Source organism: Leopardus geoffroyi, chromosome B2, assembly GCF_018350155.1.
Source record: "Leopardus geoffroyi isolate Oge1 chromosome B2, O.geoffroyi_Oge1_pat1.0, whole genome shotgun sequence".
Lineage (NCBI taxonomy): Eukaryota > Metazoa > Chordata > Mammalia > Carnivora > Felidae > Leopardus > Leopardus geoffroyi.
In genome coordinates, this window is record NC_059332.1 from 35,268,306 (window position 1) to 35,284,621 (window position 16,316).

Consider the following 16,316-nt stretch of genomic DNA (forward strand, 5'->3'; position numbering starts at 1 on the left):
TTACTAAAGACAAGTGAAAAGATTCCCACCCTCTGTTAGTTCTACCTTTTGAAAAAGATTGTATAAGATGTTAATGCAACAAAGAATCTTATTTCAAAATGAAAAGTTCTCTTTCCTTTATTTTTAAGTTATTTCCTCCTTAACAAACCACAAAACAGCTGGTGTTTGATAACCTCTTCTATCAGGGTGTTTCTCTCTCTCTCCCAGACTGGTATCTACTTCCTTTATTTTTACATCTTCCTCCTCCTCCCTGCCACAAACAAAGAGCAATAAACACTAGTAAAGGCAGAATTTGGAGATTTGGGGTGGGGGGGAGAAAAGGGAATGGTCAAAATACGTGATTGGCACCACTATTAAAATTTAAGACTCTAAATCCTTGGAGTATTAAACTTTAAAAACTGCATCCAAGATATTTTTGAGCTACAATCTCACAGTGAAACAAGTAAAACTTCCTTATAACCAATTCCACACAACCTTTATTTATTCAGCATAATAAATGAAAGCACATGGGCTGGGATCTCTATCACTTATCAGCATTCCTGATAGCAGGCAATGTGAGCAGGACAGGGAAGAATGAAAGTACAGAGTACATGAGTACATGCAGCAACAGCATGTAGTCAATGCGGGGGAGGCACACAGCACTTCAAATGCCACACTTCAAATGTCAGTCTGTAGACAACTAAAAGCTACAGAGGCCTGTGTATAAAGGAGTGAGGTGATGAGGTTCTATTTTAAAATGACAGCCACAGTAATAAGCTGACGGGCTGGCAGGGAAAGCAACTGACAACGACTGAGGCAGACTGAAAGCTTTAGTAACGATTCAGATGAGCAGTAAAGATCTGGAACTAAGGCTAGAAACCTAGAATGAAGTGAACAGAGCTATTGCAAAGATGACCAACCGGCAGCAGGAGTCAAAGGAAAAATCTTACAATTTCTTGTGTGGGAGGATAATGACACCAGTAACCAAGAGAGGAAAGACAGAGAAAGGATCAAGGGAAAGATAATGGGTTTTATTTTGGTCAATAAATAATTATTGCAATAACAGTAATTAGTTTAAATCAGTATCATGTTAGAAATCATATTACACATCCACAGGATCAGATGACATCAAGAATTCATATCCAAACTCTCAGGAAGTAAAAAGATCTACTCTGACCCTGATTCGGGGGGCGGGGGGGGGTGTCGGGGAAGCACTGGCATGGCTCCCAGTCTGCCCACTTCTCTGAGTTCCCAGAATATTTTGGGGTGTGTATCTATGTGTGCACATTACTGGAAGGAGAAGGCTGTATTACTGGTACTTTCAGGAGTGTAAATTAATTCCATTTCAGTGGTTAAATAGTTGAAGTAGAGAAGAACAAAAAGAATCAAAGATAACATCACAGCAAGAACTATAATATCTCAACTATGGTTAGCTCTTTTTGTGCCTTCAGTATCAAACACCATAATTTCCGACTATGTTTTTTTGAATGACCACACCAGACTAGGCTAGAAGTCCAATGTGCTATCATATAATGTGTGTCCCAGAGATGGTTGCTTCTGACTGTGTATTTTTTTTTTTTTTTTTCCGAAAGAGAGAGAGAGGGAGAGAAAGGCAGAAGGAGAGAGAGAATCTTAAGCAGGCTCCGTGCTGGGCATGAAATCATGACCCAAGCCAAAATCAAGAGTTGGACCGTAACAGTCTGAGCCACCCAGGCACACCTGCTTCTGACTATATTTTAAATCTCAGTTCCAACTAAGAAGCTTTCCATAGCTTGACTGCAAGCATAATTAAATTGGTTTCTGTAGAATATCTACCTGAGAGTAAAGTTATCAGAATCAACTCCTTGAACACAATCAGATTCGTTCATCAGAAAAGTATCCAGAAAAAAGCCTATCCATGGTAATGATACTGGGGCCAAGCCAATGAAGATCTTAAAGACACCAAAAATGGCAAGCATAGCCTGAAATAAGGCTTACAAATGATATCTTCTGTGAGATGGTCCCAAGAAATTACCATTAACTTTGTTAGATTCATGATGACATTGTAATTACACAAGTAAATGGCCGTATTTTACAAGATGTACCCTACAGTACATAGGAAATGACAGATGTTTAAATTTTGTTTTGAAACACAACTGCAAGAAAAAATAAAATGGAATAGATGAAACAAATTTAACAAAATCTTGATGATTACTGAATCTGAGGAATGAGTATATGGGGGTTCATTGTAAGATACATAGATACATACATAGAAAGACATATAGTCTTTCTATATGTATGTTTAAAAGTGTTCATGATGAAAAAGAAAAGCAGGCCCCTCCACTGTGTGTCCCTGGTGGAAGAGCCAGTTTAGCTAACACTCCAGCCATTGGTGAAGCTACTCTTGCACTCAACTCCAAAGGTCCAGAGCAGAGCCCCAGGAAAAAGACCACCCACTTACACTTGGAGGCCACCCCCAACCTCACCCCATCAAGGGCTTTCTGTGAGCTCTACTTATCTGCATGAGAGCCCACTTCTCATAGGAGATGGTAAGGGCAAGTAGCTGAATCCTCCTTCTCCACTAAGAATAGCGTCTTGTACACAGCCAACTTCATAAAATGTGTGTTGCCAAATGGGGAGGAAAAGATCCAAGTGTGTATCAATGTGCAAACATATTTATGACTGCATGTAATTAGCCCCTTTTGCCAACCTTAAGTTTACCTCCCAGTACAGCTTGATTCAGAGGTTGCAGAAATGGGAGAAAAGAGCTAATCCACTCTACAAGACAGCTGACCAGACAATATTTCTAATTTCTGTTGATGAGACATTTTAAAACCAGGAAAAATAGTAAAGAAATAAACACTACTTGTTATTTCCATGATCAAAATTGAGAAAACTCTCAAGAAATATCCTAAAAATGAATATTACAGATTTTTTTAAAATCTCGACAAATTACTTTGGTTTGACTGATATATCTAATCAGTGAATTAACAATCAAAGGTCAAGATTTACCCATTCTTGGGACTTAAATAAAACTGACACTTGCTGACTAATAGTAATCACAATATTACAACTCAGTATCAGATCAGACCAAATGCAGACAGGGGGAAATCTGGGTAAGACTATCTAACAGGAGTAGTAGAACTTGCTAATTCTCAAAGAGTAAAATGTAGGAAAATTCTTATTTGATTTGGGGTAAGAGGGGAGGAAACACACCATTACTTCCTATTAAATTAGGTTTTTGTGGCTTTAATTAATCCACCAAAATAGTATTTATGAAGAACAGAAACAACACAATATTTAATAAGAAAACAATGCTGGGTGCTTGGGTGACTCAATCAGTTGAGCATCCAACTTCAGCTCAGGTCATGATCTCATAGCTCGTGGGTTTGAGCCCTGCATCAGGCTCTGTACTGATGTACAGCTTAGAGCCTGCTTCAGATCCTCTGTCTCCCTCTCTGTCCCTCCCCCACTCACACTCTGTCTCTCTCTCTCTCTCAAAAATAAACAAATATTAAAAAAAAAATTTTTTTAAGAAAAAAATGCCAGTTTCCTTGGTTTTGGTTTCAGGCTGCTATAAATTATTGTGTATGAATATCTAGGCAATAATCAATATCTACCACATAATTAGGATCACATAAGAGAAAGAATAGAAGTGGTGTTCCTAGAGAACCTTACCATCAGAGGCAAAACAAGGATTAAATAAAGAAGATGAGGGATGCCTGGGTGGCTCAGTCAGTTAAGCATCTGCCTTCAGCCCAGGTCATGATCCTGTGCTTCATGGGTTCAAGCCCCGCATCGGGCTCTGTGCTGACAGCTCAGAGCCTGGAGCCTGCTTCGGATTCTGTGTCTCTGTCTCTCTCTGCCCCTCCACTGCTCGCTCTCTCTCTCTCTCTCTCAAAAATAAGTTAACATTAAAAAAAAATCATTAAAAATTTTTACCAAAAACACACATCCTAATCCTCTTAAGTGTCTACCATTCCCTTTGCACAATCTCTTTTGGTTAATTTGATCTTTAAGAAAAGCAAAACCACCACCGCTTTTGGAAGGTATTTCCATCTTAAGAATCCAAAACAGGGGCACCTGGGTGGCTCAGTCGGTTAAGCGTCCGACTTCGGCTCAGGTCATGATCTCACGGTCCGTGAGTTCAAGCCCCACGTCAGGCTCTGTGCTGACCGCTCAGAGCCTGGAGCCTGTTTCAGATTCTGTGTCTCCCTCTCTCTCTGCCCCTCCCCTGTTCATGCTCTGTCTCTCTCTGTCTCAAAAATAAATAAAACATTTAAAAAGAAAAAAAAAGAATCCAAAACAAAAAAAGCACTGATTTCAACCCATTTTGGGGTGTAATTTAGTGTAAATCACAACGTAACACTTATTAATAACATAACACCATTATCGTATAATTACTAGAGAACGTGATACATATCAATAATGAACTTTAAGGCAGAGCCAGTAGGATTAAAAACCAAGTATTACAGGGTTGCCTGGGTGGCTTAGCTGCTGAATGTCAGACTCTTGATTTCAGCTCAGGTCATGGGATCGAGCCCAGTGTTGGGCTCTGCGCTAAGTGTGGAGTCCGCTTCAGATTCATTCTCTCTCTCTCTCTCTTGCTCTCGCTCTCCCTCCCTCCCTCTGACTCTCTCCCCCACTCTTCCACTCTCTCTCTGAAGTAAAAAAAAAACAAAAACAAAAAAAAACCTATTATCAAATAAAACAAGTATCTTAATCAGAACTCGTAAGTATTTGTTTTCTTTTTATAATACCAGAAACTACAATTTCAAGAGAGTGGTTGTATTTGAAAATAACTATCTCCAACAGCATGCCTAGAGATATACTGTGCAAATTTATCCTTGAATTCCCCATGATCCCAACATAGGGCACTCTGCAGGCACTTCTCTGTTTCAGTGAACAGCAGCTAGCCACCACCAGCTATAAAATATTTTGCTATTTCACTTTCAGATCTGCATATTTAAAGTTCAATCATGATTTATACCTTCATGAAGAGTGTGGCTGCAAAAGCTCTTATGAAAATATTAGTATATCAAATCCAGCAACATACAAAAAGAATACATTATATTATAATCAAGAGGGCTTTACCCCAGGAAGGCAAGGTTAATTTAACCTGCAAAAAATCAGCCCATGTAATTCATCATGTTAAAAGAATAAACAGCGATGCAAAGATGCAGAAAAAGGATTTGACAAAATTCAACACACACTCATGTTAAAAACTTAGCCAAACATGGGGCGCCTGGGTGGCGCAGTCGGTTAAGCGTCCGACTTCAGCCAGGTCACGATCTCGCGGTCCGTGAGTTCGAGCCCCGCGTCGGGCTCTGGGCTGATGGCTCAGAGCCTGGAGCCTGTTTCCGATTCTGTGTCTCCCTCTCTCTCTGCCCCTCCCCCGTTCATGCTCTGTCTCTCTCTGTCCCAAAAATAAATAAATAACGTTGAAAAAAAAAAAATTTAAAAAAAAACTTAGCCAAACAGGAACATAAGAAAATTTCCCCAATCTACAAAGGACATCTCTGAAAAACCTACAGGTGACATCACAACTAATAGTGAAATAGTGAGTGCTTTTACCTTCAAATCAGGAACAAAACAAAAATGTCTACTCTCACCACATATAGCCAACGTTGTACCTGATATCCCAGCCAATCCAATAAGGCAAGAAAAAGAAGGTGATAGATTGGAAAAGAAGCAAAACTCTCTATTTGAATATGCATAATTGTTTACACAGAAAATCCTAAGGAATCTACCAAAAAAGCTACTAGAATAAGTAAATTATCAAGTTGCAGGGTATAAGGTCAATATACAAAATTCAGGTATATTTCTATATGCCAGCAGCAACAACTGGAAAAAAAATTAAATATCCACTTACAACAACATCAAAACAACCCCAAAGTACCGGCAATAGATGAACAAAATAACATATAACAACCCCATATTAAACACTACAAAACACTTCTGAGAAAAATTAAAGACCTAAGAGAATGGGAAGATATACCACGTTCATGTATCAGAAGATTCAATACTGTTAAGATGTCAATGCTCCCCCAAAGTGATCTTCAGATTCAGTACAATTATATTCATAATTCCATTAAGCTTTCCTCTAGAAATTGACAACCTGATTCTGAAATTTATATGAAAATAAAATTGCCACTTGCCATGCTGGCTGCATGCTTGCCTGCACCCTTCGTAGCCATGTCTTACAAAATTGAAGAAATCAAGGATTTTCTGCTCACAGCCAGGTAAAGGATGCCAAATCCATCAAGATCAAGAACAATAAGGATAATGTGAAGTTTAAAGTCTGATGCAGCAGATACCTTTACACTTTGGTCATCACAGACAGAGAGAAGGCAGGGAAACTGAAGCAGTCCCTGCCCTCAGATTTGGCAGTAAAGGAGCTGAAATGAACCCAGCAAACTAATTTGAACTGTATTAAAATTTTTAAAATTCTTGAAAGAAAGAGGGAAAGAAAGGAAGGAAGGAAGGAAGGAAGGAAGGAAGGAAGGAAGGAAGGAAGGAAGGAAAAGAAAATGCAAAGAAACTAGACTATCCAAAACAATCTTAGGGGAAAAAAAACCAACAACGAAGTTGAAGACTTAACCTACATGACTTCAAAACTTAGCACAAAGCTAACAGTAACCACGTCAGTGTGATACTGACATAGGGACAAACAGATCAATGAAAGAGAATAAAAAATCCACAAATGGGGGCACCTGGCTGGCTCAATCAGTAAAGCATGCAACTCAATCTCAGGGTTGTAAGTGTGAACCCCATGTTGGGTGTGGAGATTACTTAAAAATAAAATCTTTAAAAAAATAAAATCTTGGGTGTCTGGGTGGCTCAGTTGGTTAGAGCACCCAACTTCAGCACAGGTCATGATCTCACGGTTTATGGGTTCAAGTGCCACATCGGACTCTCTGCTGTCAGTGTAGAGTGTACTTCAGATCCTCTGTCTCCCTCTCTTTCTGGCTCTCCCTCACGAATGAAAGAAAGAAAGAAAGAAAGAAAGAAAGAAAGAAAGAAAGAAAGAAAGAAAGAAAGAAAGAATAAAAGACAGAAAAGAAAAAACCTTCTAAAAAGAAAAAAAAACCAGATACATGCTACATGGTATTTGGTTTTTGATAAAAATGCCGAAGAATCTAATGGGGAAAAGGAAATCTTTGCAACAAATGGTGCTAAAACAACTGAATATCCATAACAAAAAAAAATAAATCTCAATCCCCACCTCATACACTTATTAATTCAAGATGGATCATAGAACTAAATGTAAATACTAAATTATAAAACTTCCAGAAGAAAATGTAAAAGAATATCTTTATGCCTTGGGAGGAGTGAAGATTTCTTAGAGATCACAGAATGCAATAGCTATAAAAGAGAAAAATGCCAAATTAGATTTCATCAAAACTATTTTTTTTATTAGCATTACTTTTATATTAGAAAGAGAGAGCATGAGCATAGAGAGGAGCAGAAGGAGAGGGAGGAAGGGGGAGAGAGAGAGAGAGAGAGAGAGAGAGAGAGAGAATCCCAAACAGGCTCCACACTCAGCACAGAGCCCAATGTGGGGCTCGATCCCACAACCCTGGAATCATGACCTGAGCCAAAATCAAGAGCTGGATGCTCAACCGACTGAGCCACCCAGGCACTCCAGATTTCATCAAAATTTAAAACTTCTGGGGCACTTGGGTGGCTCAGTCGGTTGAGCATCCAACTTCAGCTCAGGTCATGATCTCATGGTTTGTGGCTTCAAGCCCAGCGTCAGGCTCTCTGCTGTCAGCACAGACCCTGCTTCAGATCTTCTGTATCCCTTTCTCTCTGCCCCTTTCCTACTCATGCTCTTTCTCAAAAATAAACATTAAAAAAAATTTAGGGTGCCTAGGTGGCTCAGTCAGTTAAGCTTCCAACTCTTGGCTTCGGCTCAGGTCATGATCTCACGGTTCATGAGTTCGAGCCCTGCACCAGGCTCTGCGTTGACAGTGTGGAGCCTGCTTGGGATTCTCACTCTCTTTTTCTGCCCCTCTGCCACTGGTGCTGACTCTGTCTCGCTCAAAAAAAAAAAAAAAAAAAAAACAACAAAAGGTTAAAAATTTTTTTAACTTTCGCTTATCTAAAGACACTGTTAAGAAAATGAACAGGAAAGCCAGAGACTGAAAGAAACTATTTGCAGAACATTTATGTGACAAAAGACTGGTAACTAGGACTTATAAACAACTCCTACAACTCAATGGTCAAAAAATTTGAAGAAACACTTCACACACACACACACAAAAAATATAAATGACCAAAAGGCACAAAAAAAAAATGTTCACCATCATTAATCATCATGGCAATGCAAATTAAACAGTAAGATACCACTAACCATCTATAAGAATAACTGAAGTTAAAAGACTAACAGACGTTTTGTTCGCAAAAATGTAAGCAACTTGAACTCTCATACGTTATTGATAATATTTTAGAAAAAGGTCTAGCAGTTTCTTATAAAATGAAACATACTTATGTATATTTATGAACCAGCAATCCCACTCCTAAATATTTACCCAAGAATTGAAAGCAAATGTTCACAAAAAGATCTGTACACAAATGTTCATAGAAACATATCCAAAACAGTCAAAAAGTGGAAAAAAGCCCAGATATTTATCAACAGAAGAATGTAAAAACAGAGGTATAGGTATAGTCAGAAAATAGAATGGTACTCAGCAATATAAAGGAACAAACTATTGATACAACAGCAACATGGATGAACCTTGAAACATTAGGCTAAGTGAAAAAAGCCTTAAATGAAATGAGTGCTTACTATATATAAATCCATTTACAACCTCCATTTGTATACAATAAGCAAGAGTAATCTAAAATTACAATAGTGGTTGCCTGGGGTTGAAGGAAAATCTCCAAGAATCAAAGAACTTTCTAGGATGATGATAATGTTCTATGTCTTGGTAGGAGTTTCAGTTCTACAGGTACATACACTTGTGGGGCGCCTGGGTAGCTCAGTCAGTTAGGCGTCCGACTCTTGATTTCAGCTCAGGTCATGACCTCACAGTTCGTGGGATCAAGCCCCACATCAGGTTCTGCTCTGACAGTAAGGAGCCTGCTTGAGATTCTCTCCCTCTCTCTCTCTGCCCCTCCCCTGTTCACACGTGCTCTCTCGCTCTCAAAATGAATAAATATTTAAACTGTTTAAACTAAAATATTTAAAAAAATATATATGTATATATATACACACATTGAACTCATTTGCTATACAAGAAGTAAAATATACTGACATCTGCAACATACTTTGAAGTACAGCAAAAAATTAAGATGGTTTAATGAATGGATAGAGATGGATAGATGGATATGTGATAAAACAATGAATGGTAATTGAAGAATCTAGATGTATATACAGGTATTCACTGTCTAATTCCTTCAACTTTTCTGTACTTCTGAACATTTTCATAATAAAATGTTGGGAACAAAATTTTAATTACGAGTTACTATATAAATAATATATACCAGGTGCTAAGTGACTGAGTGATTGCTATGTGAGAAGCACTATGGTGGATACTCACATATGTTATATCTAATCCCCACAACAATCCTGCGAGGCAAGTATTATCCCCATTTTCCAGATTGGGAACTGATACACAAAAAGTCTAAGAAACTGGTCCTGGCCTCAGACAGCTACTAAATGGTAAAGGCAGGATTCTAAACCCAGGTCTGATTCCATAAGGGCTGCTCTTTCTACTACATCGCACTACTTTAACAATAAATCTAAGAATTTGGCCAATGTTTTCATACTACTATGGAATTCTGTGTTATTTTTTTCTAAGAATTTATTTTTAAGTAATCTCTATACCCAACATGGGGCCCAAACTCACAACCCTAAGATCAAGAGTGGCATGTTCCACTGATTGAGCCAGCCAGGCACCCCTGTGTTATTGGCTAGTAGTAGAAATAAGTGGGTTAATATCAAGGACTTTGGAAATCAATGGCACTGTCCTTCCGTTCTAATGGGATAGGATATAATATGGATGCTGCTATTCTTATCTCCTTTCAACAGTATTATGAATGTGTTTTGTGACACTAGACATGAATGCCAAAACCATGACACAATTTTCTCAAACAAAATTCTTTACCTCATTTCTCGTTCTTCATGTTGAGCGATAAGGTTGCTATAAAAATTCTCCAGTGTCACTTTGGTCATTGTCACCCTTTCCTTTGTGTGATTACTCATGGATGAGCAAGGTGTTGAGCCTGTCATTGCCATGGCTGCTAGAAACAAAAAAAGAAGAGGTATTAGTTTTGGAGTTAGAATCCATCAACTATCAATCACTCTCCTACCTCCCTGGTAGGAAAGTAAACTGGTACAAGTTTTCTGGAAGACAAACATGTAAATATATAATGAAAGCCACATAAACAGAATACTTGGTGAAAATAAGTATGTATTAATGTCCTATGACCCAGAAATACCATCTCTAGGTATAAGGCCTAAAGAAATTGTCACACATGCTCTTAAGGAGATATGCACAATGATGTGCATTAGAGGGGATGTTTATTATGCCATCATTTGTGACATAGGAAGTTGAAGCCAATTCAGTAAGGAAATAAATAAAATGCTGTGGGTGCACATAAAGAAATAACATGCAGTAGTCAGAAGCAAATCTATCTGTACCTAAAAGTGACATGAATATCTTTAAAACATCTTGTTAATTTTAAAAAAAGGAAGAGAACAAGATCGTAACACCATAAGCATAAATTAAGAAGATATAATATAGACACAGTATAATTCTTTGCCATCCAAGAATCTACCTAAAAGAAATCAAAGACCCATAGGGATTCATACACAAGGAGACTCAATGTAGCAGTGTAATGGCAAAGGAAAACTTGAAATAACTTGAATATCCAACAACAGAACTGATTAAATTATTGATTTATGTGTTTACCAGATGTGCACAGAATTATGTGAAATACATATCAAAATGTTACCACCGGCTTAACTCTAGGCAGTAAGAACACAATATATCATTTATTCGTTTGTGCTTTTCCATAATTTCCATATTTTCTTCAATGAACATGTACTATTACTATTAAACTACAAACAACTTTTTTTTTAATTTACATTTATTTATTTTTGATAGAGAGAGACAGAGCACAAGTGGAGGAGGGGCAGAGAGAGAAGGAGACACAGAATCCGAAGCAGGCTCCAGGCTCCAAGCCGTCAGCACAGAGCCCAACACGGGGCTGGAATTCACAAACTGCGAGATCATGACCTGAGCCAAAGTCGGACGCTCAACCAACTGGGCCAGCCACCCAGGTGCCCCTAACTACAAATAACTTTTAAATCTGCCATTCCTATAGTTAATAAAAACCTATGACTAAAATGCCCATTTATAGGTATTCATGTACTGACATGTCTTATGATATTCGATAAATGCTTGCTGTCTATTTGGATTTACAAATTAAAACAAATAACTGTGATAAAAAAACATCGTTACAAAGAAATAACCTGAATCATAATTTTAGTGATGGAAGAGATCTGGAAAACAAGGGACCCTAACCTCCTAGTTTTACATATGAGAAAACTGATACCAACAAGGTTTAAATAGTTTATAGAACATTTTTTCCTAAATTTAAATTTCATCCTCCACCCCCACCCCAGATATTTTTGCCAGCCCATATTGTCACACTTGGCCACACCATTCACCAATCTGGACCTGCTCCAGCATTGGCAATAATGTTCAGTATTTTATCCTTATCATGCCTTCCTCCAACATGACTGCCTGCCTTTAAGTCTGTCCTTTCATCCCAATATAAAGCAGAGTAAAAGTAGGAGGGGCCAAGGGCCATTTTCAAAGATAGTACATTCTATGAAAAGTTTCCTTCAGGTTCCCTTTAATACTTAGCAGCTTTTTATTTTTTATTTTATTTTTTTTTTAATGTTTATTTTATTTTTGAAGGAGAGACAGAGTGTGACTGGGGGAGGGGCAGAGAGAGAGAGAGAGACAGACAGACAGACAGACAGAATCTGAAGCAGGCTCCAGGCTCTGAGCTGTCAGCACAGAACCCGACGTGGGGCTGGAACTCACAAACCACAAGATCATGACCTGAGCTAAGTCGGACACTCAATGGACTGAGCCACCCAGACGCCCCATACTTAGCAGCTTTTTAAACTGTCTCATAGATTAAAGCTATTAAGGAATGTGCAAATACTTATTATTACTAAGACAAAAGGCTTAACATTAAGCAACTTTATTAAAAAAATATTCAGGGAAAATCATATAAAAGAATAATTCTTTGAGAGCAAAGAAATTCAAAATCAAGGCTCTACTTCAAATGTTTTTATTGATGATGTGCCAAAATGATCAGTAATCACAAATTCAAGTGAGCTCAGCTCTACCTTATGTTATTTGTTATTATGTTATATTTTTTATGGGGAAGTTTCTGCTAATACCAAACAAAGAAAACGCAAATGTTTTTAAGATATCAGATTTTTCAAAAACCTCTGGTTTGTGAAGCTTGGGTGTGGTTCCTTATTTGTCAGCCTATACCCCCTCCACCCACAATGAAAACCACATGCACTCTAAGTCTGGTGAAGAAATTTTAAACCAGATTTAAAAACAAGTCTGAAGTAAGGGAGTGCTTTGTACTCCTCCCTGGTCTGAACATTTCTGGAGACATTTTTATAAATACACAGATGTGGTTACATTTTAACTGAAATTATTTTAACATAGAAATGCAACTAGAAGAGTGTTTAAACCTAAGACAAAGAGCACCTTCCATATAATAAGTGGTTAATAAACATAAGTTGAGCAAGTTAATGATTTTTCAGTTGTCAACAAAATTAAAGAACAAAATTACATTTACATTGATAGGTATATAAATACTGGGGTGGAGAAAGTTTTGACTCATTTAAGTCACTGGCATGGCTTCCTAAGCTTTTAAAAAGATCAACAGGATATTAAGCGTACTCAAAGATGATCATATAATAGGCTAACAAATTTTCTAGCAGAATGATTTTCAACCTTCACATACAGTCTCTAATGTAATAGCAAAGATTGCACTATCCTTCCCTTTGACCTTTCTTCAAAACCTCCTCCTCCCCTTCCTTCACTCATAAAAGGATGAGCCTATTCTAATAACCTTTCATCAAAAGATACAATTACTATTGCCCTATAGCAATTTATAGGTTTACTGGGTCAACCAAGTACCTTTTATAAGACAGAGCTTTCCCTTATGCTTTTGACAATTCAAGCCTTCATGCCCTGACCTACAGACTACGGGAGGTCCCTTCCCTGTTTGTTTCATTCTTCAACTCTGCAGAATTAGGGAATAGGTAGGTGAGAAATTCTTAAAAGTTTTTATTTATTTATTTATTTTTATTTATTTATTTTTTTTTTTTGAGAGACAGAGAGAGACAAAACGTGCGTGGGAAGGGGCAGAGAGAGAAGGAGACACAGAATCCAAAGCAGGCTCCAGGCTCTGAGCTGTCAGCACAGAGCCTGATGCAGGGCTTGAACCCACGAACCTTGAGATCAGGACCTGAGCCGAAGTCCGACGCTTAACCAACTGAGCCACCCAGGAGCCCCTTAAAAGTTTTAAAAATTTAATAAGAGAACTGGATCTTTGTAAGGCAGGGGTAGGTGCAAACGTAAAAGCAGATCACATGAAAACCACTGTTTTATTCAACCTAGATGGCTATGCCTGGCTGACTGACTTTACAATGGTACTGTTACCTCTATGAACACCCCTTCTCTCACTAATTCTTTCTTTGTGACTGACAATCCAGAACCTTCCATCTGGGCAAATGAACACGGAGGCTAAGACTACTCCTTAACAGTCATCCATCTTTGGGGCATCTGGGTGGCTCAGTCAGTCAAGCCTCCGACTCTCCATCTCAGCTCCAGTCTTGATCTCACAGTTTGCAGGGGATCGAGCCCCACGTCGGGCTCTGTGCTGACAAGCCTGCTTGGGATTCTCTCTCTCCCTCTCTCCCTCTCAAAAGTAAACAAAAAATAACTTTAAAAAGAAGAAGAAGAAGAAGAATCATGCATCCTAATTTCTCCTCCTGAACTGTAAGCCAATGGGAAGCAAGTACTTTTAATATCCTTCTCCAGTCTCATGCACAATGCTATGCACTTAGTAAGCACCTTATAAAGATTTACGAAGAAGGCACTCATCTTTTATGACCATTACTAGGAGCTGGGGCTACGTATGTTTGGTAGGGATGGAGTTGGCACGTGAAGTGGTTTTCTCTACAAAGTTGGAGGATAGTGCTCTGGTCCCCTTGTGAGCAAGCCGCTCTCGAATGTCTGGGGTAGACAGTGGAGCCCATTATCGTGGTCATGTTTTACGTTTAGGGAAACCACATCTACTGCCTGGCTAATCCGAATTCAGAGCCAAGGTGAGCTGAAAGGGGGAGGAAGCACAAGGTCTACCTCGCGCCAACCTTCCTCTGTACATTTCAAAAACAACAAGTGTCTCTTTGTGTCTTTCGGTCAATTCGAAGTGCAGCCGGGAGATCTGGTCTCTCTACTAGCTGTTCCATACACTTTCTGACACAGACTTTCCTCCCAGTCCTTATCGACTTTTCTTTTCTACTCTTAAAAAAAAAAAAAAAAAAAAAAATTTCCGCTCAATTTTCCTGTGATTTTAAGATGATCTGAAGCCCAGTACCCTAAGACTAGCCACCGGGGAAGGGAGCAGACTCAAAGGAACCACACCCCAAGGTGGGCTTTCCAGACCTCTGCCTCACACAACAGCTCTTAGGTTCTCAGACCCCAGAAAAAAAGCAAAAGAAGTGAAAACTGGCAATGACTGAGGTCCCAGAGGAGACTGAGCTGTTGCAACGAGTAGACAAAGCTGGCAACATGGAAAAGAGAGACAGCCTGGCTCCCCGCCCCAGCTGCACAAAAAGAAAGAAAGAATGGGGTGGGGAGCCTGGGACTGGGAAAACGTGGAGAGGACTGACAGGGGACCCTCGGGAAACCCAGAGGAGGGGGACTGTCAGGAGGCTGAAGAGGGCGGCCGAGGGGCCGACAGGACAGGGCTGGAAAGAGGGCATTGGCGGGAAGGGAGAAGCCCAAAAAGAGTCGGGAGGAGACGAGGGGAAAAGCCTGGGATGGCCTGAAGACAGTGGCAGCGAGACACTCACCAGAGCCCCGGGGGAAGAAGGGCTGGGGGCGGCGACCAGCCGCGGACGCCGGCGCGGCCAGCGATGTCTCTCGACGGGCGGACAGGCGAAGCCCCAGCGGCAGCACCCGGCCGACCAGAAGAGACTAGGGGACGCCTGAGGGACTCTGGAGTCCGGGCCGAGGGGCGGTTGCGGGTGAGGACAACAGGAAGCGCTCCAACTGCCGGAAAAGACGGCGGCGCGAAGGGGCCAAGGCGGCCGAGTACCCCGCCGCGTAGTGGGGCAGGCGCGGCGGGCAAGGGCCAAGACTGCGCAAGCGTGACTTCCTAGAGACGCGGCGGGGGATTTCAGGACTGCGCATGCGCGGCCCTGCAGCTCCCGCTCTACCCGCCTTACCTGAGCGGGAGAAGGGGGTACGGAGGGCGAAGTGTGAGGTGTGGGGCGCTGTCGGGGAGGGCGAGGCTGGGCTCAAGAGGGAGGCTCTATTTGTTTCTGCTTTCTTTGCTTTATTTTGAAATAATTTTAGACTTACAAAAAGCTGTAAAATTAATACAAGGAAGTCTCGATATACCCATCACCCACCCAGCTTCCCTCACCAGCTTACGTAACTATGCTACATTGTCAAAACCAGGAAATTGACATTGGCACAATACAACTGACCACGCCAATACAATTGACTAGATTGCAGACCTTACTCAGATTTAACCAGTTTCCCGTGCACTCATTTGTGCGTCTGTGTGTGCTTGCGTGTTCACACTCATCTGTAGTTCTATTAAATGTTAACACGTGTAGTCGTCATCCCCCCACCTTCCCTTGATTTTCAGTCATCGTAGCAATAAGACGGCTAGAGCCCTTGGCCCCATCTTACTCTTCCTTAAGAGTGCCGTCCTTACCTAGGATCTGGTGCGCTCTCTTAACACCAGGCTATCAGGAGAGCATCCCAGTGTGCACACAAGAACCTGCTTTTCAAAGCTACCCAACCACTTAATCTGTACCACCCCTTGGGGTAGAGGTCCCAAGCCTTTGGACAGACACTCATTCATTCCTTGAGAACAGAGCACAGTGCACTTGGCCAGAAAGTGTCAGGCTTCTGGAAACAAAGATAAGTAAGACATAGTGCCTGCCTGCCTTCAAAAAGACCATCTAGGAAGCAAAATGTGAGAGTAAGGTGTCTCACTCTTGAGTACTTGTGAGACCACGGAGCTTGGTTTTACCCTTCAAGCTTGGGGTCCTGGGCTTTGTTTCCTTAATG

The 16,316-nt window shown here is 40.3% G+C and overlaps 1 protein-coding gene across 2 annotated transcripts in view; it reads right to left on the reverse strand.

The window, feature by feature from the left end:
- Positions 1-15,418, reverse strand: part of STK38 (serine/threonine kinase 38) — a 41,429-nt gene extending 26,011 nt beyond the window's left edge. The window contains exons 1-2 of one of the 2 annotated variants that reach the window (XM_045500819.1): positions 15,086-15,418; positions 10,071-10,203 (exon numbers count right to left, since the gene is read on the reverse strand). In XM_045500819.1, the coding sequence (XP_045356775.1) occupies positions 10,071-10,201 (131 nt within the window). In that variant the 5' untranslated portion in view covers positions 10,202-10,203; positions 15,086-15,418. Of the gene's footprint in view, positions 1-10,070; positions 10,207-15,085 lie in introns of both variants that reach the window. The other variant, XM_045500820.1, reaches the window with a different exon arrangement.
- Positions 15,419-16,316: the final 898 nt, after the last annotated feature.